The sequence below is a fragment of the Oncorhynchus keta genome, chromosome 28 (genome assembly GCF_023373465.1).
Source record: "Oncorhynchus keta strain PuntledgeMale-10-30-2019 chromosome 28, Oket_V2, whole genome shotgun sequence".
Taxonomy (NCBI): Eukaryota; Metazoa; Chordata; class Actinopteri; order Salmoniformes; family Salmonidae; genus Oncorhynchus; species Oncorhynchus keta.
In genome coordinates, this window is record NC_068448.1 from 68571575 (window position 1) to 68598789 (window position 27215).

At 46.7% G+C, this 27215-nt stretch overlaps 1 protein-coding gene and 1 long non-coding RNA gene across 6 annotated transcripts; both read right to left on the reverse strand.

Annotated features, from left to right (window-relative positions):
* Window positions 1-2676: 2676 nt before the first annotated feature.
* On the reverse strand, window positions 2677-25912 carry si:ch211-217a12.1 (alanine aminotransferase 2-like). Of its 5 annotated transcripts, XM_052483734.1 has the most exons (13): window positions 25750-25856; window positions 21981-22069; window positions 19995-20177; window positions 6433-6522; window positions 6204-6312; window positions 5987-6120; window positions 5559-5802; window positions 5389-5468; window positions 5133-5269; window positions 4809-4983; window positions 4517-4672; window positions 4259-4371; window positions 2677-4067 (listed from the first exon to the last, which is right to left on the reverse strand). In XM_052483734.1, exons 3-13 carry the CDS (start codon window positions 20124-20126, stop codon window positions 3977-3979), a joined length of 1461 nt encoding a protein of 486 aa, XP_052339694.1. In that variant the 5' UTR covers window positions 20127-20177; window positions 21981-22069; window positions 25750-25856; the 3' UTR covers window positions 2677-3976. The 5 variants fall into 5 exon arrangements, with proteins under 5 accessions (XP_052339694.1, XP_035615139.1, XP_035615138.1 ...); XM_035759246.2 differs by lacking the exon at window positions 21981-22069 and having other exon boundaries at window positions 25750-25912; XM_035759245.2 differs by lacking the exons at window positions 21981-22069; window positions 25750-25856 and adding an exon at window positions 20474-20675.
* LOC127912881 (uncharacterized) lies at window positions 7916-11480 on the reverse strand. The gene is made up of 3 exons (XR_008083908.1): window positions 10348-11480; window positions 9616-9860; window positions 7916-7935 (listed from the first exon to the last, which is right to left on the reverse strand). It is a non-coding gene; the product is annotated as an uncharacterized LOC127912881 (long non-coding RNA).
* Window positions 25913-27215: the final 1303 nt, after the last annotated feature.

The window sequence follows — 27215 nt, forward strand, 5'->3', positions numbered from 1 at the left end:
TGGTGGAACAAACTCCCTCACGACGCCAGGACAGCGGAGTCAATCACCACCTTCCGGAGACACCTGAAACCCCACCTCTTTAAGGAATACCTAGGATAGGATAAGTAATCCTTCTCACCCCCCCCCCCCTAAAAGATTTAGATGCACTATTGTAAAGTGGCTGTTCCACTGGATGTCATAAGGTGAATGCACCAATTTGTAAGTCGCTCTGGATAAGAGCGTCTGCTAAATGACTTAAATGTAAATGTAAATGTTGTCTGCTCGGGGATTAGGCTACCACTAGGCTACCCTGCCACCCCATTATACCTTATCTAACCTTTCAGTTCCACCACCCACACATGCGATGACATCACCAGGTGTCAATGATGTTTCTAGAGACAATATTTCTCTCATCACTCAATACCTAGGTTTACCTCCACTGTATTCACATCCTACCATACCTTTGTCTGTACATTATACCTTGAAGCTATTTTATCGCCCCCAGAAACCTTTTACTCTCTATTCCGGACATTCTAAACGACCAATTCTCATAGCTTTTAGCCATACCCTTATCCTACTCCTCTGTTCCTCTGGTGATATAGAGGTGAATCCAGGCCCTGCAGTGCCTAGCTCCACTCCTATTCCCAAGGTGCTCTCTTTTGATGACTTCTGTAACCGTAATAGCCTTGGTTTCATGCATGTTAACATTAGAAGCCTCCTCCCTAAGCTTGTTTTATTCACTGCTTTAGCACAATCTGCCAACCCGGATGTTCTAGCCGTGTCTGAATCCTGGCTTAGGAAGACCACCAAAAATTCTGAAATCTCCATCCCTAACTACAACATTTTCAGACAAGATAGAACGGCCAAAGGGGACAGTGTTGCAATCTACTGCAGAGATAGCCTGCAGAGTTCTGTCCTACTATCCAGGTCTGTACCCAAACAATTTGAACTTCTACTTTAAAAAATATCCACCTCTCTAAAAACAAGTCTCTCACTGTTGCCACCTGCTATAGACCACCCTCAGCTGTGCTCTGGACACCATATGGGAACTGATTGCCGCACATCTATCTTCAGAGCTCGTGCTGCTACGCGACCTACTCTGGAACATGCTTAACACCCCAGCCATCCTACAATCTAAGCTTGATTTCCTCAATCTCACACAAATGATCAATTAACCTACCAGGTACCACCCCAAAGCCGTAAACATGGGCACCCTCATAGATATCATCCTAACCAACTTGCCCTCTAAATACACCTCCTTTGTTTTCAACCAAGATCTCAGCGATCACTGCCTGCATCCGTAATGGGTCAGCAGTCTTCTCTGTATACATCAATGACGTCGCTCTTGCTGCTGGTGAGTCTCTGATCCACCTCTACGCAGATGACACCATTCTGTATACTTCTGGCCCTTCTTTGGACTCTGTTAACAACACTCCAGACGAGCTTCAATGCCATACAACTCTCCTTCCGTGGCCTCCAATTGCTCTTAAATACAAGTAAAACTAAATGAATGCTCTTCAACCGATCGCTGCCTGCACCTGCCCACCCGTCCAACATCACTACTCTGGACAGTTCTGACTTAGAATATGTGGACAACTACAAATACCTAGGTGTCTGGTTAGACTGTAAACTCTCCTTCCAGACCCACATCAAACGCAACAAAGCCTCTGCTGCCAAACATACCCTTGTAAAACTGACCATCCTACCGATCCTCGACTTCAGCGACGTCATTTACAAAATAGCCTCCAATACCATACTCAATAAATTGGATGCAGTCTATCACAGTGCCATCCGTTTGGTCACCAAAGCCCCATATACTACCCACCACTGCGACCTGTACGCTCGTTGGCAGGCCCTCGCTTCATACTCATCGCCAAACCCACTGGCTCCAGGTCATCTACAAGACCCTGCTAGGTAAAGTCCCCCCTTATCTCACCTCACTGGTCACCATAGCAGCACCCACCTGTAGCACGCGCTCCAGCAGGTATATCTTTCTGGTCACCACCAAAACCAATTCTTCCTTTAGCCGCCTCTCCTTCCAGTTCTCTGCTGCCAATGACTGGAACGAACTGCAAAAATCTCTGAAACTGGAAACACTTATCCCCCTCACTAGCTTTAAGCACCAGCTGTCAGAGCAGCTCACAGATTACTGCACCTGTACATAGCCCATCTATAATTTAGCCCAAACAACTACCTCTCCCCCTAGTGTATTTATTTATTTTGCTCCTTTGCACCCCATTATTTCTATCTCTACTTTGCACATGCTTCCACTGCAAATCTACCATTCCAGTGTTTATTCATTTATTCATTTTTAACTTGCTATATTGTATTTACTTCGCCACCATGGCCTTTTTTTGCTTTTACCTCCCTTATCTCACCTCATTTGCTCACATTGTATATAGACTTATTTTTCTACTGTATTATTGACTGTATGTTTGTTTTACTCCATGTGTAACTCTGTTGTTGTACCTGTCGAACTGCTTTGCTTTATCTTGACCAGGTCGCAATTGTAAATGAGAACTTGTTCTAAACTTGCCTACCTGTTTAAATAAAGGTGAAATAAAAATTAATAAATATAGTAGGTGACATTGCCATAAACATTTCCAGAGCATACGATAAGATCTTTTTTTGTAGAAGTACTTTCAGCTTCCCACACTGATGTGGTGCACAGACAAGGCATGAGCAAACCAAGACATATAAATTACACTTTCATTTATATTTTTACAATTCAAGATAAAAATCAACATGGTTATTAAATACTGTAACTACATTCAGACTGTTCACCGTACACACAGTAGTTCACAGTATCCTTTTTCAACGCAACAGCCATTGCACTCCCTCTGGCATGCAATAAAAGCACACCTCTGCCAACTATTTACTGATAATAGTACGACTGATCATAATATAGCTTTATAACCTGTAAAACTAGATTGGCAAAACAAGTAAAACCCTCAACTGACACAATCATGTGTCAGTAGTCATGAACTGAAAATGACTAAAACATTATCACATATGTACACTGTGTAGATGCTGTCTGACACACAATTTAAACAATTAGCTGAAACAGAACAGCATGCCAGGTACCATGCTAAAAAGTGTAGTTTCTTAACACATTGCTCCTCTTTTAATGTCAAGTCTAGGACACTAGAGGGGAGAGTCTCGAACAGGGGGTGTGTTGGTAACACACTGGCACTCTTTCAGTTAGATATTTTCACCATCTCTCCAACCAGTTTCTGAGGAGGAAGGGTGGGGTTTTGTTACAGACCGGACTGGGAAGAGGGGTGGGGTTTTGTTACAGACTGGACAGGACTGGGAAGAGGGGTGGGGTCTTGTTACATACTGGACCAGACTGGGAATAGGGGTGGGATTTTGTTACAGACCGGACTGGGAAGAGGGGTGAGGTTTTGTTACAGACCGGACTAGGAAGAGGGGTGGGGTTTTGTTACAGACCGGACTGGGAAGAGGGGTGGGGTTTTGTTACAGACCGGACTAGGAAGAGGGGTGGGGTTTTGTTACAGACCGTACTGGGAAGAGGGGTGGGGTTTTGTTACAGACCGGACTAGGAAGAGGGGTGGGGTTTTGTTACAGACCGTACTGGGAAGAGGGGTGGGGTTTTGTTACAGACCGGACTGGGAAGAGGGGTGGGGTTTTGTTACAGACCGGACTAGGAAGAGGGGTGGGGTTTTGTTACAGACCGGACTGGGAAGAGGGGTGGGGTTTTGTTAAAGACCAGACTGGGAAGATGGGTGGGGTTTTGTTAAAGACCGGACTGGGAAGATGGGTGGGGTTTTGTTAAAGACCAGACTGGGAAGAGGGGTGGGGTTTTGTTACAGACCGGACTGGGAAGAGGAGTGGGGTTTTGTTAAAGACCAGACTGGGAAGAGGAGTGGGGTTTTGTTAAAGACCGGACTGGGAAGAGGAGTGGGGTTTTGTTAAAGACCAGACTAGGAAGAGCAGTGGGGTTTTGTTACAGACCAGACTGGGAAGAGGAGTGGGGTTATGAGAACTCCTCTGTGAACCGCTTATGAAACTCCCTGATCTTTTCCAATACAACCTTCAGCTTTTCAGTTGCAGGTAAGATGGTCATCCTACACAGAGAAAGAAAGTGAGTGTGATAGAGATAAAAAATTGTTTTCTTAGCATGAACATCACTGGGGGCAGGGTACCAGTCTGTTTAGCTATCATTCCACTCTTTGCCATGAAAAACATTTGACATGACAAGGAGTGGAATGATAGCTAAACAGACTGGTACCCAGGCTAGACAGGCGATCGGTCTAACCTGAAATGGTAGGTTCCATCTCTCTGCCCGAAGCCACTACCTGGAACCAGGCAGATACCAGTCTCCTCCAGCAGCTTCATACAGTAGAACATGTCTGGAGCCTGGCCTTTCTCCTACACAGAGGTAAAGAAGGTTGAATAACAACACAGAAGGGATTGGAATAGGAAGAATCAGACAACTGAGCATCAGAAACAGGCAGGGAAAGGAGAGATCAATTAACAGAGAGGGAGGGTGAAAGAGGGGGATGGAAAGACATACCTTTGCCGCGTTGATGGCTTTCTCTGGCAGTGATAGGCGGGGGAAGGTGTACATGGCTCCCTGGACAGGGTTACAGTGGATCCCTGGGACCGTGTTGAGGACCTGCTCTGTCATCTTGGCCTTCTCAGCCAGGATATCCAGGTTGGCAGTACGCTCCTGTTAAGTGGTCAGAATAATACTAACAAATTGTGACACAATGTACATTTTTACTGAACAGCACCTGTTACACTGTAATAATATTAATGTGACATTTAGGGCTGAATCCTAACATCCACATCATGTGTATGCTGACCTTGATGAAGGTGGCATAGGAAGGCTCGTCAGGCTGAGGGGGATTGACCACCAGGTCCAGTAGGGCCTGCCCAGGGATGGGGGGGCACAGCCGCACAGACATCAGCTTAGTCAGCTGCAACTTCACCTCAGGGTCCATGTTAACCACCTCCATGTACCCTCCTCTGAAACCACACCTGTATGACAGGAACACACACATTCATATGGTACAGTAACTGGCATACTTGATTCACATACTGTACGACGTGTCAAGTTCGTTTTTCCTAATAGAACCAATGTCAGTCACCATCTGTGAGAATACGTGGGTGTGTAGCTACAGACTTACTCTCCCATGAAGCATTTGGAGGTGGAGTGGAAAGAGACCAGCTCCACAACACTGGAGTACTCTGGTCCCATCTCAAACAGAACCTTCTTAAAGGAGTGGAACTGGCAACCCTCCGCATACACATTATCCTGGTACACCTGGTAGCCACAGAGGGAGGGAGTGATATGTATTGAATATCTTGTCTGGAAGAAAAACCTTCGAAAATGGGGAGAAAGGGTAAGATCAGGTAGAAGAGATTGTATTATTACTAAATTACCTCATCAGCCATCAGGAAAAGGTGCTCCTCAGCAGCGAATCGGATCACATCTTCAATGCACTGCCTGCTCTGGACCTGACCTATCACAGTGATGGGTGACAAGAGTTCTCTAAACAGAACAGAGATGGTCTAAAAATAAGAGTCAGATCCCTAAACTTGTGTCCACATACCTGTGGGGTTGCCAGGGTTGATAATGCAGAGGGCGCGGGGGTTACAGTGCTCCCTGGCTGCCTTCACAGCCCTCCTCAGCTCATTGACGTCCAGGCTCCAGCACTTGTCCTCATCCAGGTAGTAGCTGATCTGGACAGCCGCCAGCTCAGCCAGAGCAGCAGAGTAGAGGGGGTACTGAGGGATGGAGATCATCACCCCTGTACGGTTCTTCCCCTCGCCTGACGTCAACAACTTTAGCATGGTCTATAGAGAGAGATGTGAGTGAGGTAGAAAGGACGGAAGGGGAGAGTCATGTGCAGTAAGATCCGATTCAGCATTGAGAGATGATTTACTGATCCAGTAAATAGTTAAGTGTTGGTTGTAATCAACATTTTAGTCACGCGAGCACAAGTCAAGAACTCAGTACTACTGCCATCATCAGTCTTACCACTATGGCATCACTGGCCCCGGTGGAGAGGTAGATGCTGTCGGGGTCACTGGGGATGCCACCGTCCCGCTTCTCAATATATTTAGCCACATCCTGTCGTATGATCTCAATGCCTGGACTAGCACTGTATGCACCTGAAATAGATAAAAGTTCAATGGATATTTAACAAAAGGTGTTTGTTTTTTACACACTGCTTGCCTACAGTAAGTTATTTCACCTATACTTCCCCCTCCACAGGCCTGAAGGATGCGCCGTGCTCTATTTTTAGTGTCCTCTGGAAACTTGTCGTCTTCTAGGAGATCTGGGTAGGCGCAGAGCGCTACAACCTGACGGGAACAGAGAAGTTGTAGTAATGTGTAGTAATGTATAGTAAATAGTCATCTATAATAATAATGGGACACTTCCATATAAAATACACCACAGCTTTAGAACAACGATTAACAGACCTGTCGGAGAAATGTGATTGGTTTCTGGCCCATAGCATGCGCATCACCAATGTTGGCCTTGATGACCTCTGTAAAAGGCTTATCAACCCCCTGCAGAAACAGAGAAAGTCACAGTTATTAAACAGATATGGTTATCGTGATAATTAAACAGAAGTCACATTTAGTGCATGACAATCCCCAATAGTAATACTTACTTGCCAACCTCTATGAGTATGATAACTCTAAACTCGGTTTAAAATCCCTGCCTATTCAACCATTGGACTTTGTATAATCCTGGAAGCCAACAGCATGTTAAACAGGGACTGGGGACAGCTGTGATACCACTGTGTGTAGACTGGGGAGGGCAGGAGAGATCTGGGTAAAACAATAGGGCTGTTGCTGTGCCAATGCCTCTCGCTCTCTCTTTTCTCCCTGTCATTCTGTCCCTGCTCAAGCCTATTCCATAGCCCGCTCCAATTCTTATAATCAGAAATTCATTCCAACTCATGATACTGGTGAAAAAAAAATACAACAGGGAGCATATCATCTGCAATGCAAAGGCTTGATAAACAACATTCAGGCTTGTAGCCAATACAAGAAACTAGATGGACAAGACCTAGAGTAGAAACAGTGTAACGCGACAATGACAACATGTTCTTTGCGTAGCCTGATAGATGTGGTAGACCTAGTAGTCGTGGTAGACCTAGTAGTCGTGGTAGACCTAGTAGTCGTGGTAGACCTAGTAGTTGTGGTAGACCTAGTAGTCGTGGTCGTGGTAGACGTGGTAGACCTAGTAGTCGTGGTAGACCTAGTAGTCGTGGTAGACCTAGTAGTCGTGGTAGACCTAGTAGTCGTGGTAGACCTAGTAGTCGTGGTAGACCTAGTAGTCGTGGTAGACCTAGTAGTCGTGGTAGACCTAGTCGTCGTGGTAGACGTGGTAGACCTAGTAGTCGTGGTAGACCTAGTAGTCGTGGTAGACCTAGTAGTCGTGGTAGACCTAGTAGTCGTGGTAGACCTAGTAGTCGGGGTAGACCTAGTAGTCGTGGTAGACCTAGTACGTGGTAGACCTAGTAGTCAGGGTAGACCTGGTAAACCTGGGACCTAGTAGTCGGGATAGACCAAATAGTCGGGGTAGACCAAATAGTAGTGTCAGACCAAATAGTCGTGGTAGACCTAGTAGTCGTGGTAGACCTAGTAGTCGTGGTAGACCTAGTAGTCGTGGTAGACCTAGTAGTCGTGGTAGACGTGGTAGACCTAGTAGTCGTGGTAGACCTAGTAGTCGTGGTAGACCTAGTAGTCGTGGTAGACCTAGTAGTCGTGGTAGACCTAGTAGTCGTGGTAGACCTAGTAGTCGTGGTAGTCATGGTAGACCTAGTAGTCGTGGTAGACCTAGTAGTCGTGGTAGACCTAGTAGTCGTGGTAGACCTAGTAGTCGTGGTAGACCTAGTAGTCGGGGTAGACCTAGTAGTCGGGGTAGACCTAGTAGTCGGGGTAGACCTAGTAGTCAGGGTAGACGTGGTAGACCTAGTAGTCAGGGTAGACGTGGTAGACGTGGTAAACCTAGGATGTCGGGATAGACCTAGTAGTCGGGGTAGACCTAGTAGTGTCAGGTAGACGTGGTAGACCTAGTAGTCGTGGTAGACCTAGTAGTCGGGGTAGACCTAGTAGACCTAGTAGTCGTGGTAGACGTGGTAGACCTAGTAGTCGTGGTAGACCTAGTAGTCGTGGTAGACCTAGTAGTCGTGGTAGACCTAGTAGTCGTGGTAGACCTAGTAGTCGTGGTAAACCTAGTAGTCGTGGTAGTCCTAGTAGTCGTGGTAGACCTAGCAGTCGTGGTAGACCTAGTAGTCGTGGTAGACCTAGTAGTAGACCTAGTAGTCGTGGTAGACCTAGTAGTCGTGGTAGACCTAGTAGTCGTGGTAGATCTAGTAGTCGTGGTAGACCTAGTAGTCGTGGTAAACCTAGTAGATCTAGTAGTCGGGGTAGACCTAGACCTAGTAGTCGTGGTAGACGTGGTAGACCTAGTAGTCGTGGTAGATCTAGTAGTCGTGGTAGACCTAGTAGTCGTGGTAGACCTAGTAGTCGTGGTAGACGTGGTAGACCTAGTAGTCGTGGTAGACCTAGCAGTCGTGGTAGACCTAGTAGTCCTAGTAGTCATGGTAAACCTAGTAGTCGTGGTAAACCTAGTAGTCGTGGTAAACCTAGTAGACGTGGTAGACCTAGTAGACGTGGTAGACCTAGTAGACGTGGTAGACCTAGTAGACGGGGTAGACCTAGTAGTCGTGGTAGACCTAGTAGTCGTGGTAGACCTAGTAGTCGTGGTAGACCTAGTAGTCGTGGTAAACCTAGTAGATCTAGTAGTCGGGGTAGACCTAGTAGTCGTGGTAGACCTAGTAGACCTAGTAGTCGTGTTAGACCTAGTAGTCGTGGTAAACCTAGTAGTCGTGGTAAACCTAGTAGTCGTGGTAGATGTGGTAGACCTAGTAGTCGTGGTAGATCTAGTAGTCGTGGTAGACCTAGTAGTCGTGGTAAACCAAGTAGTCGTGGTAAACCAAGTAGTCGTGGTAGATCTAGTAGTCGGGGTAGACCTAGTAGACCTCGTAGTCGTGGTAGTCATGGTAGACCTAGTAGTCGTGGTAGACCTAGTAGTCGTGGTAGACCTAGTAGTCGTGGTAGACCTAGTAGTCGTGGTAGACCTAGTCGTCGTAGTAGACCTAGTCGTCGTAGACCTAGTAGTCGTGGTAGACCTAGTAGTAGTGGTAGACCTAGTAGTCGTGGTAGACCTAGTAGTCGTGGTAGACCTAGTAGTCGTGGTAGACCTAGTAGTCGTGGTAGACCTAGTAGTCGTGGTAGACCTAGTAGTCGTGGTAGACCTAGTAGTCGTGGTAGACGTGGTAGACCTAGTAGTCGTGGTAGACCTAGTAGTCGTGGTCGTGGTAGACCTAGTAGTCGTGGTAGACCTAGTAGTCGTGGTAGACCTAGTCGTCGTAGTAGTCGTGGTAGACCAAATAGTCGTGGTAGACCAAATAGTCATGGTAGACCTAGTAGACCTGGTAGACCTAGTAGTCGGGGTAGACCTAGTAGTCGGGGTAGACCTAGTAGTCGGGGTAGACCTAGTAGTCGGGGTAGACCTAGTAGTCAGGGTAGACCTAGTAGTCAGGGTAGACCTAGTAGTCAGTGGTAGACCTAGTAGTCAGGGTAGACCTAGTAGTCAGGGTAGACATGGTAGACCTAGTAGTCAGGGTAGACGTGGTAGACCTAGGACGTCGGGATAGACCTAGTAGTCGGGGTAGACCTAGTAGTGTCAGGTAGACGTGGTAGACCTAGTAGTCGTGGTAGACCTAGTAGTCGGGGTAGACCTAGTAGACCTAGTAGTCGTGGTAGACGTGGTAGACCTAGTAGTCGTGGTAGACCTAGTAGTCGTGGTAGACCTAGTAGACGTGGTAGACCTAGTAGTCGTGGTAAACCTAGTAGTCGTGGTAAACCTAGTAGTCGTGGTAAACCTAGTAGTCGTGGTAGTCCTAGTAGTCGTGGTAGTCCTAGTAGTCGTGGTAGACCTAGTAGTCGTGGTAGACCTAGTAGTCGTGGTAGACCTAGTAGTCGTGGTAGACCTAGTAGTCGTGGTAGACCTAGTAGTCGTGGTAGACCTAGTAGTCGTGGTAAACCTAGTAGATCTAGTAGTAGACCTAGTAATAGTAGACCTAGTAGTATGGTAGACATTTAGATCTAGTTTTATCCAGACCTTACAGTCATGTGTGCAGACCTAGTACGTATGGGTGGACCTAGTAGTCGTGGTAGACCCACTAGACCTAGTAGCGTTAAACCTAGTAGTCTGGTAAACCTACAGTCATGTAGACCTAAGACCTAGTAGTCGTGGTAGACCTAGTAGTCGTGGTAGACCTAGTAGTCGTGGTAGACCTAGTAGTCGTGGTAGACCTAGTAGATCTAGTAGTCGGGGTAGACCTAGTAGTCGTGGTAGACCTAGTAGTCGTGGTAGACCTAGTAGTCGTGGTAAACCTAGTAGATCTAGTAGTCGGGGTAGACCTAGTAGTCGTGGTAGACCTAGTAGTCGTGGTAGACCTAGTAGTCGTGGTAGACCTAGTAGTCGTGGTAAACCTAGTAGTCGTGGTAAACCTAGTAGTCGTGGTAAACCTAGTAGTCGTGGTAAACCAAGTAGTCGTGGTAAACCAAGTAGTCGTGGTAAACCAAGTAGTCGTGGTAGATCTAGTAGTCGGGGTAGACCTAGTAGACCTCGTAGTCGTGGTAGTCATGGTAGACCTAGTAGTCGTGGTAGACCTAGTAGTCATTGAACAGCATAATCTGATAAACCCCTGAATACACCCCCCTATGGTTTTACTGTACAGCACCTGGATTAGTGGGATTTGGAGTTGAACTTTCTTTTAACTTTTGTAGTCCCCTGAGGTGTCAAAGCTACACACTACATAACCTAATATTAACAGTTAAAAGAAAGCCTATGTGACGTCTATGCTGCATTTACTGTCTGAGTGCTCCGTCTTCACATCAGCCATCTTGGTATGGGAATGTCTATACTGATGACACTGCTTTCCTTGTTGTGTAGCTAAACAGGCACTCTGTTCATTCCCCCAACTGAAACCTAAACCCACATGATACCTTCCTGCTTTCCTCCTGTAGGTCAATATCAGGGGGCGTCTCATGATTTCTGCCAATCAAAATGGAAGGGAGAGGGGGACACCCAGCTGTGTTTGTACTGCTGGGACATCAGTGTGTTCAGGTATTCCATTTTACAAACAGAGAACGACACCGGAGCTGAATGCCACACAACAACTATCCAAAACCACCAGTAATAATCATTTAAAGGTGCAATCTGTAGCTACATACATTTTTGGACTTGCTTACTGAGCTTAGTTAAACTGTTGTACCCCATCAGAACCCAAAATAGAAGCCTGTTTTACTCCAATGTTTGTAAACATTGTAAAATGTAAACAGTGTATAGCCTCAAAACATGGTTAAACACTAATGTTGTGTGGCAAACCTCTTCAAGGTTAGGAGCGTTTGTCACAAACTAAGTGGTAAACTGTCACCAAATCACCCAAGAATGAGAGTTCTTTCGAACAGGACAGTACCTGTGTGTTTGTTTCTCCGTCCTGGTCCACCCAGGCCGTAGGCGAGGTCAAGGATAGCAGGGTTCGGTACACGAATCGGGTTCTCGGTAGGTCCAGGTCCAAACGCCAACAGGTAAGTCCAAAACAATCCAGCTCATACACGGTAAATCCAGCCAATCTCTATAGTCTCTTTCTCTATTGTTCATAGCTCCTTCCAGCACTCTCTCTTCCTCTTCCTGGTTTTTCTTGACCCTTTATCTGTGAGTCGGCTCCACCTTCTGAGCTTTCCCCTTGCTTCTGGGACTTGTAGTTTTGGCGGTCAGCCATTTTGTGATCTGTAGTTCTGACAGGGGTGGCCATTTTAGTGATCGGGCAGAGCCCGTTTATTAGTTATGCTCTCACATATCTGCCACTTATCACTCGACCCCCTTCTTTGCCACACATCTCTCCCCCTAGATCCGACCGCCTAGGTCGGGCTACCGCAGCAAAATATGCATGCATGCGGGATAACCCATCCACGTTTCCCATTTCCTTCCCTGCTCTGTGTTTCAAGTCAAAATGAAATGGTTGGAGACTCAAAAACCACCGCATCACCCGAGCGTTCTTCTCTTTAGCCCTATGCATCCAGGTGAGTGGGGCATGGTCACTGATGAGGGTGAAGTGGCGCCCCAGCAGGTAGTACTTCAGGCTTTCTAGAGCCCACTTTACTGCCAGCGCCTCTTTCTCAACGACTGAGTAGTTGGTTTCCCGTGGTTCCAGCTTCCTGCTTAAAAACAGGATGGGGTGTTCCACCCCTTCTATCTCTTGGGATAGCACTGCTCCCAAGCCGACCTCTGAGGCATCCGTCTGAACCACAAACTCTTTCTCAAAGTCTGGTACCACCAGCACTGGGTTACAGCAGAGAGCCTCCTGTAATGTCCTAAATGCTTTGGTGGCCCTTTCATCCCATTTGACCATGTTTGGCCCTCTGGCTCTAGTCATGTCGGTAAGTGGGGCGGCCACTGTGGCATAACTTGGGATGAACTTCCGGTAGTAACCCGTCACCCCTAGGAAGGCTCGGACCTGTTTCTTATTTACTGGTTTCGGCCATTCTCTAATTGCCTTCACCTTCTTATGTTGGGGTTTGATTAACCCTCTTCCCACAGTGTATCCCAGATACTCTGTTTCCTCTAACCCCACATAACACTTGGCAGGGTTTGCCGTGAGCCCTGCCTTTCTAAGGGCATCTAACACTGCCTGTACCCGGGGTAAGTGGGATTCCCAATCTGGGCTGTAGATCCCCACGTCATCTAAATAAGCTGCGGCGTATGCTTTGTGCGGTTTTAGGACTTTGTCCATGTGCCGTTGAAAGGTGGCTGGGGCCCCGTGTAAGCCGAATGGCATGACGGTGTATTGAAACAAACCGTCAGGTGTTGCAAAGGCTGTCTTTTCTTTGGCCCTGGGGGTCAGAGGAATTTGCCAGTACCCTTTTGTCAGATCAAGGGTCGTAATGTACCGAGCATGACCAATTTTCTCCAGTAGTTCATCTACTCGGGGCATGGGGTAGGCATCAAACTTCGAGATTTCATTTACCTTCCGAAAGTCGTTACAGAACCGCAACGACCCATCAGTTTGGAGACCATCACAATTGGGCTAGACCACTCACTATGTGACTCTTCGACCACTCCAGCTGGCAACATTTTCTCAGTCTCTGCTCTAATCGCGGCCCGTCGAGCCTCGGGTACCTGATATGGCCTCATACTCACTTTTTTCCCTGGTAGGGAAACGATATCATGAGCCGTAACCTCAGTTCGGCCAGGTACCTCTGAAAACACATCTCTGTTTTTCTGGATCAGGGTCTTTACTTCCTGTACTTGCGCTGGGGACAGAGTGGGTGAAATATTTACTTCGGCTGTCTCCTGAATGTGTGTGGGGTATGTGACCATTAGTGTTTCTCTCTCTCTCCATGCTTTTAACAGGTTTATGTGATAAATCTGTTCCTGGGGCCGTCGACCTGGCTGTCGGATGTGATAATTGACTTCTCCTATTCTCTCCAGTACTTCATATGGCCCTTTCCATGTGGCTAGTAGTTTACACTCTACTGTGGGGATCAGCACTAACACCTTATCTCCCGGTTGAAATTCCCTCAGGGTAGCCTGCCGGTTATAAGTGTGCCGCTGGTGTTCTTGTGTTTGTCTCATGTGCTCTCTGACGATGGGCATGACTGTGGCTATCCTGTCTTGCATTGCCGTGACGTGCTCTATGACACTAGTATACGGGGTGGATTGGTGCTCCCAGGTTTCCCGGGCGATGTCTAAGATTACGCGGGGATGCCTCCCATATACCAGCTCAAAGGGAGAAAACCCCAGCGAGGCTTGAGGAACGTCTCTAATGGCAAACATCAGATACGGCAACACGCAATCCCATTTTTTCCCATCCTTATCGATTACCTTCCTGAGCATCGATTTCAGGGTTTGGTTGAATCTCTCAACCAGCCCGTCCGTCTGAGGATGGTAAACCGATGTCCTCAACTGTTTCACCTGCCACAGTTTACAAAGGTCCGCCATAAGGCGGGACATAAAGGGGGTCCCCTGGTCGGTAAGGATCTCCTTTGGAACCCATACCCTGGTGAACAAGAGCACTAATTCCTTTGCGATATTTTTTGGAAGTCATCGTCCGAAAGGGAATGGCTTCTGGGTAGCGAGTGGCATAATCTAGAATGACCAGAATGTATTGGTGCCCTCTGGCGGATTTGGGTAGTGGGCCCACTAAATCCATCGCTATCCTCTCAAATGGCGTTTCGATTATGGGGAGTGGCACTAATGGGCTTCTAAAAGCTGGTCGGGGGGAGCTGTTAACTGGCACTCCGGGGCACTCTCCACAATGCCGAGCCACTTCAGCTTGAATTCCTGGCCTTACAATCCGGTCTCGGGTTTTATCGATACCAAGGTGTCCACCCAGAATGTGCCCATGAGCTAGATCCAGTACTGTCCTCCGGTACCGAGTGGGAACCAACAACTGTTCCACCACATCAACCCCTATTTTCGAGACTCTGTACACCAAACCCTTTTTTCATGATGAAGTGGGGAAAACTATTAGGCATCATCCCACCATTTATGGGAGTACCATCTACGACCTGCACATCTGCTCTGGCTTGTTGCAGGGTTGGATCCTGGTTTTGGGCCGTCCCAAAATTAGTCAAGGACTCTGCCAGGTCTGCTGGTTCTAGATCGTCGTCCTCTGGATTCAGATCGACCCCAGCCCCACTAGTACCGGGCTGTTCGTTATCAGCGAGGTTTGCCACTTCATCCTCCTCCTCCCCTACTAGCACCTGTGATGTTGTCCCCTGGGAGACCTCTTTTCTTGGCTTTGGTTGAAGGCCCCATGCTTCTTCTTGCTTGGTCAGGGTTGTTGGCTTCTCAAATATGCCATTCTTGTGGCCTAACTTCGCAAAGTTAGGAAAGTCTCTACCCAATATTACATCATATGGCATCTTTGGGACCACGCCGACCTCATAATCCAGCAGACCGTCCTCTGTTTGTATGCTCACTAAGGCCGTGGGGTACAGACGGGTATCCCCATGAATGCATGTAACACTGATATCCTGTCTTGTATCCAGTTTATGAGTCGGCACTAGGCCTGCAACGACCAGGGTTAGCATACTGCCGGAATCCAGCAGTGCTTCAACCTCTTTCCCTTCAACCTTCACCCTGCACATATGATTGTTTCTTGATCTTTCAAGTACAGTGGTTACAACAGTACATGCATACCGTATAACATCTTCATTTTCACCAAGGTTACATTGCATTGGCTCTTCTTTAATAGGGCAGTAGGCTGCAATATGTCCTGGTTGATTACAATTGTAACAGATAATAGGGGTTCGGGGGGGGAGACCCCCTCGACACCCAGTCCCGGATTCCGTTTTTTCCCTTAGTGTCTCGGCCTGATTCTGATTCTTTCCTCATGGCCCCACGCTGCTCTCTTCCCCCTCTTTATGTTGGGACAGCCTTACCCTGTCTGCTGGTTCGCCCATGCCTGGGGAACGGGAATCTTTCCTCCTGTGCCTGCTCAGCTGTTCTTGCCGTACAATACCGTTCAACCAGGCCCACGAGATGGTCGGCGGAAAGTACCTCGTTCTGGCCAATCCATCGTCTCACTTCTTGGGGTAGACCTCGCTGAAACTGGTTGAGTACGATGGTCTCGACAATCTCGGCGGATGACCGGGTCTCTGGTCGCAACCATTTCCATGCCAGGTGAATCAAGTTGAACATCTGTGTTCGTGGGGGTTGTCCCGGTCGGTAGGACCACTGGTGGAAGCGGTGTGCCCTCACGGTGTCGGTCACTCCCAGTCTAGTCAGGATCTCCCCCTTTAGTTTATCGTAATCCTGTGCATCTTTCAACTCCAGGTCAAAATACGCTTTTTGAGCTTCCCCTGCCAGGTATGGTGCCAGAAGCCCTGCCCATTCTTCTTTCGGCCACTTCTCCCTCTCTGCCGTCCTTTCGAAGGTGGTAAGATATGCTTCCACATCATCCTGCGCTGTCATTTTTTGAAGAAAATGATTGGCCCTCCTCTGGGTATTTGCAGCTGGTAATTGAGCCCCAATTTGGTCCGCTAGCCCCTTTAGGCCTTCTCTTAACTCCCGGGTGTTTCTCTCTTGCTCTTCTATGAGCAGCTGGTTGGTGCGGTGCTGGACCTGTAACGTGTCCTGATACATTCGCATTGCATCCTGATGAACTATTTGTTGAGCTCTAGTTGCCTCTTGTTGGGCGGCCGCCGCTTGTAACAGGGCCTGTATAGCTCCCTCCATACTCATTTTCCTGAAAAACTGTCCTAACCAAACAAAGCCAAAACAAAAAAAAACCTGACTCCCCTTTGGAGTGCTAACTGAACATTTTTTTTTTTTTTTTTCCTTCTACCTAACCAGTGGTATGTTAGTCAAGGTATGTCAAGGTTAGGAGCGTTTGTCACAAACTAAGTGGTAAACTGTCACCAAATCACCCAAGAATGAGAGTTCTTTACCTGTGTGTTTGTTTCTCCGTCCTGGTCCACCCAGGCCGTAGGCGAGGTCAAGGATAGCAGGGTTCGGTACACAAATCGGGTTCTCGGTAGGTCCAGGTCCAAACGCCAACAGGTAAGTCCAAAACAATCCAGCTCATACACGGTAAATCCAGCCAATCTCTATAGTCTCTTTCTCTATTGTTCATAGTTCCTTCCAGCACTCTCTCTTCCTCTTCCTGGTTTTTCTTGACCCTTTATCTGTGAATCGGCTCCACCTTCTGAGGGTTCCCCTTGCTTCTGGGACTTGTAGTTTTGGCGGTCGGCCATTTTGTGATCTGTAGTTCTGACAGGGGTGGCCATTTTAGTAATCGGGCAGAGCCCGTTTATTAGTTCTGCTCTCACATATCTGCCACTTATCACTCGACCCCCTTCTTTGCCAAAGTTGTTATCATCGACGGTTAGTCCTTGCATCCATAGCTCTGTCTATACATTTGAGAGTGGTTCCATTTCTCCAAGCCCATCCCTCAGATTTTTACCAAAACACACTTTGTTATTAATTGGCCCTTTAAATAACTTGAGTTTCACATCCAAAACACTTCTCAGGATTCTTAGAACGGGACACATGGCACATGCATAATGAAAGATCAGCTGTTCATTCCTTTCAGATCAGCTGACATTGGCTGCATGTAAAATCAAAATCAGACTGGTTCATTCCCTCATCGCACAGTCCCAATCCCCCATGCCAGTCCTCCTCTCTCATTAGCAGCCCTGTGCCCCCAGGTTCTGTATAGATTAGGCCTGGCACAGAGTCAGCCTGGCACAGGAGTTACAGAGGGGAGATCAGGACCTGGGTAGACTACAGAGGATAGAAAGTTATCTTTTGGTGAGGGGCGATTCTCAGAATTAATCATGCGCCGTTGGAGTTCTTCAATGTTATGGCAACCACGGTATGTAAAAAATATATTTTTAATTTCCATTGTTTCAGTTAAGTAACAGAAACTGGCTGTTATCTGGCTGTTCATTGTCTCTGGTCTCTTTCTATTGAATAATTTTACTGAGTCAACATCCCTATTATGTTAACCTACTGTGATTCACCTCATTCTAACTACCATACAGATCTGATCGGGAAGGTCCGAGAAGGGACGCAAAGCTCTCCCCTTCTTGGTCTTATCCCTCGCTTGAGTCGAACAATGAGTGTGCTGTTCGCCGTGTGAGAACTGCTCCCCTCCCACTGGTCAGCTCTGTGTTCTCCTGTTCAGCACCAGGCACTGACAACAGGGCTCTGGACCGGCCAATTGAGACCAGGACACAACTCTATTCACTATAGTTTTATCAGTGAAATTCATGAATTGCAAGTTCTGGACAAATGTATCAAAAGTGACATACACCCGTGCCAGACATTTATATGATGTCCTTTGATCCCCTTGTTATCTGCTCTTGCTGTGAGACACTCTGGATAAGGGCATTTGATAAAATGTTATTTTCAGTTCTTCACAGCAAAGCCTGGGAATTGAGGTAGGTCGCCATAGAAACCTCATTGAGGCTAAACTAAGCACTCTCTCTCATTGATCACCATCATGAAAAGACCCTTGTTGTGCCAACCAGACACACAGGCAGAGCTACTAGCTTGCACCAAAACAAATGGGTCCATGCTATTCGGAATCCTTGAGACACTACCCCATTAAAGTTGAAATTTAAAATGCTTAAGGTAAGTGTGAAGGTTCGGTAAGGGTTAGGCTAATGGTAGGGGTTAAGGGTCGGTAAGGGTTAGGCTAATGGTAAGGGTTAAGGTTTGGTAAGGGTTAGGCTAATGGTAGGGGTTAAGGGTCGGTAAGGGTTAGGCTAATGGTAAGGGTTAAGGTTCGGTAAGTGTTAGGCTAATGGTAAGGGTTAAGGTTCGGTAAGTGTTAGGCTAATGGTAGGGGTTAAGGTTCGGTAAGAGTTAGGCTAATAGTAGGGGTTAAGGTAGGAATGTACCAAGGATTCCGGATAGCACTGACCAAAACAAATTGGCCCAATTATATTGACCTAATACTTCAGTTTATGAAATTAGCATTTTTTTCTGGAAAAAGTCACTGGAAAGTCAGCTATAAAATTCCAAACCCATTCACTGTATGATAGTCTTTGGATGCAGCCTAGGAATAAATGACTGACCAGTCTGAGGTTTATTTAAGTGCCAGCCATGCTGCCCTATTCGGAGCCAATTGTAATTTTCCGAGGTCCCTCTTTGTGGCACCAGACCACACCATTGAAAAGTAGTCCAGGTGCGACAAAACTAGGGCCTGTAGGACCTGCCTTGTTGATAGTGTTGTTAAAAAGGCAGAGCAGCACTTTAATTATGGACAGACTTCTCCCCATCTTAGCTACTGTTGTATTAACATGTTTTGACCATGACAGTTTATAATCCAGGGTTACTCCAAACATTATTTATTACAATATTTAGGTTTAGGGTTTAGTGAATGATTTGTCCCAAATACAATGCTTTTAGTTTTTTTTATATTTAGGACTAACTTATTCCTCTCCAGCCATTCTGAAACTAACTGCAGCTCTTTGTTAAGTGGTGCATTGATTTCACTCACTGTAGTAGTGGACGTGGATAGTGTTGAGCCGTCCGCATGCATAGACACTGGCTTTACTCAAATGTAATTAGTAAAGATTGAAAAAAGTAAGAGACCTAGACACCTGCCCTGGGGAATTCCTGATCCTACCTGGATTATGTTGGAGAGGTTTCCATTAAAGAACACCCTCTGTGTTCTGTTAGACCGGTAACTCTTTATCCACAAAATAGCAGGGGGTGTAAAGCCATAACACATACGTTTTCCAGCAGCAGACTATGGTCGATAAAGTTAAAAGCCGCACTGAAGTCCAAAAAAACAGTACCACAATTTTTTTATCATAAATTTCTCTCAGCTAATCATCACTCATACTTCAGGGATACTCCGGGCAAAGCAAAAAGCAGTTGGTGGTACAGTACCAGAAAAGGGTTGGAAGCCACTGCTTTAGGAGACTACTGCCTTTAAAACAATGTTGTGGTTCAGGGTCAGCTTCTCCAAAAGAGCGAGCATTAGTTTCACAGGGCAGTCCCTCATAAAGATCAGTATCCTTTGCATATTTGTGTGTTCTCTAAGGAAAGAATGGTGATCCTATGATACGTGCCAATGTCACCAGAGTGCACTATCATCACACGGCTCTATACTGTTTGACAGTGTTTGTGCACACTCAATGCATGAAAAGTTAGTAAATAGGTTGACTGAAAGTCTGACATCGCCTATGTCCCAACTCATTCTGCGTGTAAGTGACGCTTCTGAGGAACCCAGTGGGTTTTACATTTGAGTCTTTACTCATCCCAGTCCGATCATGGTTTACGGCAAAGTTTATTTTACTACTGCTGCATTAGGTTGGATAATGGGCAACTTCCCACGGACATCTGGTAATTTGCACCATGTCACCTGGGCCTATTTCACAAAAAAAAGGTCAGCCACATGCAAATCTCGATCTCTGTCTAACAGTACACACTGTACCTCTTTGAGCTCCTTTTCAATCTGCAATGCGCGTTGCACGATTGGACCACGGACAGCATACTCAACCCGCTTTACATTCGGGTTCATGGTGTCCATGTTAAGCACCCGGTTCCCAAGTCCATTTTCAGTCATGTTCGGTTTCTGGAGCTCACACTCTGTTCCGCTGATAGCCCACGAAATATTCTGTGAAATTTGAGAGAGTGCAGAGGGAAAAGAACGAAGAGTGGTTGGTTAGTTTGAAGTTTGAAACCACCAATGCACACCACACGAGCATGTACAGTACTTGCCAAAGCCAGTATTATTGTTGCAACAGAGCGCACGCGCGCGGTATCCGAACATCGTTGCACTGGAGAAGACACATTACATACATGTATGTGTGCGCAAGTGAAAGGCTCGGAGTAAAATCCGTTACACTATTAGTCAAACTTTCTTTCAGTGACATAAACTGGATTCAAAACGTGTTTGTCATCATGTCTTACCATAACCACCAAAAACGCGCGCCCAAACCGTAGTTTCGTCAGTTCCAGGTCTTCAACAGGCTGTGAGTTTCTCAAACAACTTTTCGGCCACATAGATTATGGATGGCCACAGTCAGAGACAAACTCCCCCCTCCAACGGTCATTGCCCAACCTGCCGGGAGCTGGCACTATTATTCATTTTACGTGGTTTATGGAATAATAGCGCTTTCTGGCGGCCGGTTTGGCTACAACAGTCAGTGTTTTTATAAGGAGGTTTTCACGCCTCGTTTAGACTTGTGGTATTTAATACCAGACAGGGAGAGAGAGGCGAACCAACCAGGACGGACTCATTGTAATGGTTGGAATGGAATAAATGGAGCTGAGTCAAACGTGTGGTTTCCATATGTTTGATACCCTTCTATGTATTCCATTCCATTACTTTATCTTGGCCAGGTCACAATTGTAAATGAGAACTTGTTCTCAACTTGCCTACCTGGTTAAATAAAGGTGAAATAAATCAATAAAAATAAAATTCCAGCCCTTCACTTTAGCTAGCTTCTGAGCATGAGGCCTGTGAGAGAAAAAAATGTGAACAATGGGCAATCTGGGATTTGTAGGCCTACATCCATTCCTGTACTTTTCAACTAATGATATAGCCATTGATTCTTAAAGAATCAAACTTATAAATGTCTCATGTGGTTAGTTCAACTGTCAATCAGAAAACAAAATATAAACTTTCCTCCATTGTTTACAAATATGCCCTTTTAATTCTTATTCTGTTATTTACTTCCCCGACCCTAGATGATGGTCTCTCGTAACAGACTAATGGATGTGGGATTTGGTTCTGGGTGCCTGAGATGATGGACAGAGAAGTGTGTAATTGATTCACATGGGAATTCTGGGGCTGTTGTTTTCTAAGTAGCTAGGTACTTACATAGGCTCTGATTTGCATAGAATACTCTGACCAAATAGCTGGGGTGGATTTAAAGAACTCTTGTGACACAAATTATTTGTAAAAGATAATTATAGATAATAAGAAAACCTTTAGGGAAGTGATTTTCAATGCTCAAAGGTTAAAAACATTACAATTTCATTGAAGGATTCATATTATTGCCATGGAGACTGAAAAGGAGAGGAGTGTTGGCAGACATTCTATTTTTGCTCTTTACATTGCTTTCCAGAATTGCACAGCACCGAAAGGGCTACAAATTCCTCTGTGGCACAGCACGCTGTGTGCTCTCAACTGGGACATCCCAGCCCTCCTCTTCCCACCCAGGAGTGTAGTGTTACTCTTACTGTCTGGCCAAATGTACACACAATGGATGCCACACCCCACTCCAGGGTCATGTCCCACTTTTTCTTTTGAAAGGTTTTTATAGTTTCAATGTCAGAATTGTGTTGTTTTTTTTCATCCTAATTGAATATTGTATGTGAATGCATATTACTGTAAATATTGATCACATTCCCTATGTATGATCATATATTCTGATACATTGAATGTTTATTGTGAAACTGTTATACATTTTACCTCCTATTTCAGGAAGGGATGTCACTGAGTACTGCCCCTATATATAGGACCTTCCTCCACCAGCTGGGATATGGATGCCTGATGAAGACCTAGGGGTCGAAACGTTGTTGTAAATAAATATCACCTGGGAGAATGAGCAACAGTGTGCAGCGCTTTCCTTTCTGTTTTCCATGAGTTCGCCTACAATTCCAGGACCTGCGGAAAGTACCTAGATATGCGTATGTTCTTCAACTTTGGTACCACAACAACACTCCCACCCACCCCCCTGCACACATCAATATCAAAGCATTCCCTTCAATGTCAACATCCTAACTGTAACGGCGTTCTTCGTTTGTGGAAAGAGAGTCGGACCGAAATGCAGCGTAGTGGTTACTCATGACTTTAATAGAAAAAATGGCACATGAAATAACGATACAAAATAACAAAACAACAAACGGAACGTGAAACCTATTACAGCCTATCTGGTGAAACTACACAGAGACAGGAACAATCACCCACGAAATACAAAGCGAAACCAGGCTACCTAAATACGGTTCCCAATCAGAGACAACAGGAATCACCTGACTCTGATTGAGAACCGCCTCAGGCAGCCAAGCCTAACAACACCCCTAATCAGCCGCGATCCCAAATACTACAAACCCCAATACGAAAATACAATAACATAAACCCATGTCACACCCTGGCCTGACCAAATATATAACGAAAACACAAAATACAATGACCAAGGCGTGACAGAACCCCCCCTAAGGTGCGGACTCCCGGACGCACCTCAAAACCATAGGGAGGGTCCGGGTGGGCGTCTGTCCATGGTGGCGGTTCCGGCTCGGGACGTGGACCCCACTCCATTAATGTCCTAGTTCCTCCCCTTCGCGTCCTGGGATAATCCACCCTCGCCGCCGACCATGGCCTAATAGTCCTCACCCAGAACCCCACAGAACTGAGGAGCAGCTCGTGACTGAGGGGCAGCTCGGGACTGAGGGACAGCTCAGGACTGAGGGGCAGCTCGGGACTGAGGGACAGCTCGGGACTGAGGGGCAGCTCGGGACTGAGGGGCAGCTCGGGACTGAGGGGCAGCTCGGGACTGAGGGGAAGCCCAGCACTGAGAGAAAGCCCAGCACTGAGAGGAAGCCCAGTACTGAGAGGAAGCTCAGGCAGGTAGTAGGCTCCGGTAGATCCTGGCTGGCTGGCGGATCTGGAAGATTCTGGTTGACTTGCAGATCTGGAAGAGACTGGTTGACTGGCAGATCTGGAAGAGACTGGTTGACTGGCAGATCTGGAAGAGACTGATTGTCTGGCAGATCTAGAAGATCATGGCTGACTGGCGGATCTAGCTGCTCTATGCAGACTGACAGCTCTGGCTGCTTCTTACAGACTGACAGCTCTGGCTGCTTCATGCAGACTGACAGCTCTGGCTGCTTCATGCAGACTGACAGCTCTGACTGCTCCATGCAGGCTGACAGCTCTGACTGCTCCATGCAGGCTGACAGCTCTGACTGCTCCATGCAGGCTGGCAGCACCTTGCAGACTGACAGCTCCTTGCAGACTAGCAGCTCCTTGCAGACTGACAGCTCTGGCTGCTTCATGCAGACTGACAGCTCTGGCTGCTTCATACAGACTGACAGCTGTGACTGCTCCATGCAGGCTGACAGCTCTGACTGCTCCATGCAGGCTGGCAGCACCTTGCAGACTAGCAGCTCCTTGCAGACTGGCAGCTCTGGCTGCTTCATGTAGACTGACAGCTCAGGCTGCTCCGAACAGGCAGGAGGCTCCGGCAGCGCTGTAGAGGAGGAAGGCTCTGATAGCGCTGAACAGGCGGGAGACTCCGACAGCGCAGGAGGGAAGGAAGGCTCTGGCTGTGCTGAACAGGCGGGAGACTCCGCAGCGCAGGACTGGAAGGAAGGCTTTGGCTGTGCTGAACTGGCAAAAAAAGGCGCACAGAAGGCCTGGTGCGTGGTGCTGGAACTGGTGCTACAGGATTGAGGACACGCACAGGAAGCCTGGTGCGGGGAGCTGCTACCGGAGGACTGGTGTGTGGAGGTGGCTCTGGATAGACCGGACCGTGCAGGCGCACTGGAGCTCTTGAGCACCGAGCCTGCCCAAGCTTACCTGGCTCGATGCCCACTCTAGCCCGGCCAATACGAAGGGCTGGTATGTGCCGCACCGGGCTATGCACCCGCACTGGAAACACTGTGCGCTCCATAGCATAACACGGTGCCTGCCCGGTCTCTCTAGCCCAACGGTGAGCACAGGGAGTTTGCGCAGGTCTCCTACCTGGCATAGCCATACTCCCTTTAAGCCCCCACCCAATAATTTTTTGGGGCTGCTTTTCGGGCTTCCTTGCCAACGGTGTTCCCTTGTATTGTCGGCTCCTATCTCCGGCTGCCCTCTCCTTAGTGCCTCCAGGCCCATGAATTCCTCTGCCTTTTGTAGCCTTTGTTCCATGTCTGCTCTCCTTAGTGCCTCCACCTGTTCCCATGGGAGGCGATCTCTTCCGGCCAATATCTCCTCCCAAGTGTAACAACCTTTACCATCCAACACGTCTTCCCATGTCCATTCTCCGAATAATTCATCCTCCTTTTGCTGCTCCAGCTGTCGCTGCCTGTTTATACCAGCGCCTCTCCGCTTTAGCCGGCGTGTCTTTTTTTAGACTCCATTCGCCTATAGCCCTCTTCGCACTGTTCCAGCGAATCCCAGGCGGGTTCCTGCACTCTCTCTGGGTCGGCCGCCCTCCTGTCGATTTCTTCCCACGTCGTATACTCCATGCCTCTGCTATCCATAACGTCCTCCCTTCGCTGTTCAAACTGTCGCTGCCTGTTAACACGCTGCTCGGTCCGTGTGTGGTGGGTGATTCTGTAACGGCGTTCTTCGTTTGTGGAAAGAGAGTCGGACCGAAATGCAGCGTAGTGGTTACTCATGACTTTAATAGAAAAAATGACACATTAAATAATGATACAAAATAACAAAACAACAAACGGAACGTGAAACCTATTACAGCCTATCTGGTGAAACTACACAGAGACAGGAACAATCACCCACGAAATACAAAGCGAAACCAGGCTACCTAAATACGGTTCCCAATCAGAGACAACGAGAATCACCTGACTCTGATTGAGAACCGCCTCAGGCAGCCAAGCCTAACAACACCCCTAATCAGCCGCGATCCCAAATACTACAAACCCCAATACGAAAATACAATAACATAAACCCATGTCACACCCTGGCCTGACCAAATATATAACGAAAACACAAAATACAATGACCAAGGCGTGACACTAACCTGACTCCTCCTTGTCCTAAATAACTCCTGTGAGAAACACTGCGGATTATGACAAGTTTGCAAATATTCAGGTCACCCGTCAGTAGTACAATACTCCTCTGAAAATATTTGACTGATCGTCCAATGCATTAGATTTAAACAGTCCTAAGAAAAATTTAACATTGCATAGTTACTACTCCAGGGTAACTGTGTGTATTTACATGCTACATAATTATTACATAGATTATTCCACTGGTCCTCTTGTATAAATAAGGCATATCCTTTATAACAATTATGTTTGCATTAGTTACAGGCCCAGTCCTCTGTTACCCTGTGTTACATGTGTTGGTTTGCTGAAATCAGACATTTTCAGCATGCCTAACAGTGCTCTGGTCTGACCAGAGACATGACAGCACACTGCATAACCTCTGTAACCCTCCAGTCTAGTCCATGCCTTTCCTATGAGACCTTCGCTCCTACAATTAAATCACAGTGAAACAACTCAACACTCACCAGAGAACTGTATCCTCTCTGTGAATGTAGCCACTAGCCAATGGTCAATCAGTGGTCAGTAAAAGCACAAGGGTTCTCTCTGTATATCCCTGTCAGTCAGTCAGTCTGTCTTTGGTTGTTTTGTCTCCACCTTACCCTGACAACCAGGACATAGGACAGAACTGGACTTAGTCTGTGATGTCACATCTTCTCCCCGCCCCCAGTGGCCAATTCTGGCCTATTCAAGAACAGCGGCTGTTAAAACTGAGGAGCGAAATAAGAACCACTCTGCCTGGCCTTTGACCCGCATGAGAGTGGATGAACTGGGCTGTAATTTCAAAACCAGCAGCCACAGTTTGGACTGTTCTGTGCTCAGTTTTCACTGTCTTATTATATGCTCATTCACTGTGTCAACTGGTCTAGGATCAGCAAGCATTCTACGAGGGGAGTGGCAGAGGTGGAACATACAGTCCAAGGAGATGGAATGTATGTGTGTGTCTCTGTGGGTGGAAAAGACATTTGATCCCTCCTCACATGGTGGGCACGCAACCATGTGATTCTCCCAGGCCCAGTGACGTTCATGTACCACACAGTTTACAGTTGGTCATACAACATACTATTCTCAAACTATGTCAGTAGGCTACAACTACTACTACTACTGCTACTACTACTACTGCTACTGCTACTACTACTACTGCTACTACTACTACTACTACTACTACTACTACTACTACTACTACTACTACTACTCCTATTCTCCATATGGGTCATGGGGACTCCAATCTGCACATATGCATCCCTCCAATTTGTTGACTTGCATAGCTCAAATCTAAATCTCAAAAGGTCAGGGGTAGGCAACTAGATTCAGTCACGGGACAATTTTTATCGGACAGGATGGTCGGGGGCCAGAACATAATTATAATAATTTGTACACTGCAAATTGACCACAACTAAATACAGAAATAGACTGTACTTGAACATAACAATCATTTCATACCTTGATTACATTGAGACACCATCAAGTCTCTTTTGTTATTCATGGCAATACTTGGAACAGATTTCCTGAATAATTTTTTGTATTTTTTATTCATTGTTAATATAATCTTCCTCTTTTTTTTAAATCAAAAACAAAAAACTTTGGGGAGACAAAAAAAATAACGGTTTTGGTCTGCGGGCTGCCTAATGCCGACCTCTGGCCTAGGTTGTCATAAACCCTTAGTATATTCTTCACTGGGTTTCCCTCACACAAGCTTGAGAGCAGTAGTAGAGCAGTCTTTATTCTCCCCTGGGGGCACGTAGTAAAAACACATTGAACACATGACAATATTACACAAAACAACTGCTCAAATAAATGAAGGGAACACTAAAATAACACATCCTAGATCTGAATGAATGAAATATTCTGTGCATGACACATATTCTGTGCAATATTTGTGCATGACACAAGTAATATTTAAAACAATTGTTTACAGACAGATTATTTCACT

Bases quoted from the DNA above. Each gene is read 5' to 3' on its own strand.
- si:ch211-217a12.1 (XM_035759245.2), bottom strand. From the start codon at position 20,566: ATGTGGCCGAAAAGTTGTTTGAGAAACTCACAGCCTGTTGAAGACCTG. The intron at 6,313-6,432 runs GTCTGTTAATCG...TGTTCCCGTCAG, and splicing joins CAATCACATTTCTCCGACAG to GTTGTAGCGCTCTGCGCCTA. The intron at 5,270-5,388 runs GTAATTTAGTAA...TGTGGCTACCAG, and splicing joins TTTTCCTGATGGCTGATGAG to GTGTACCAGGATAATGTGTA.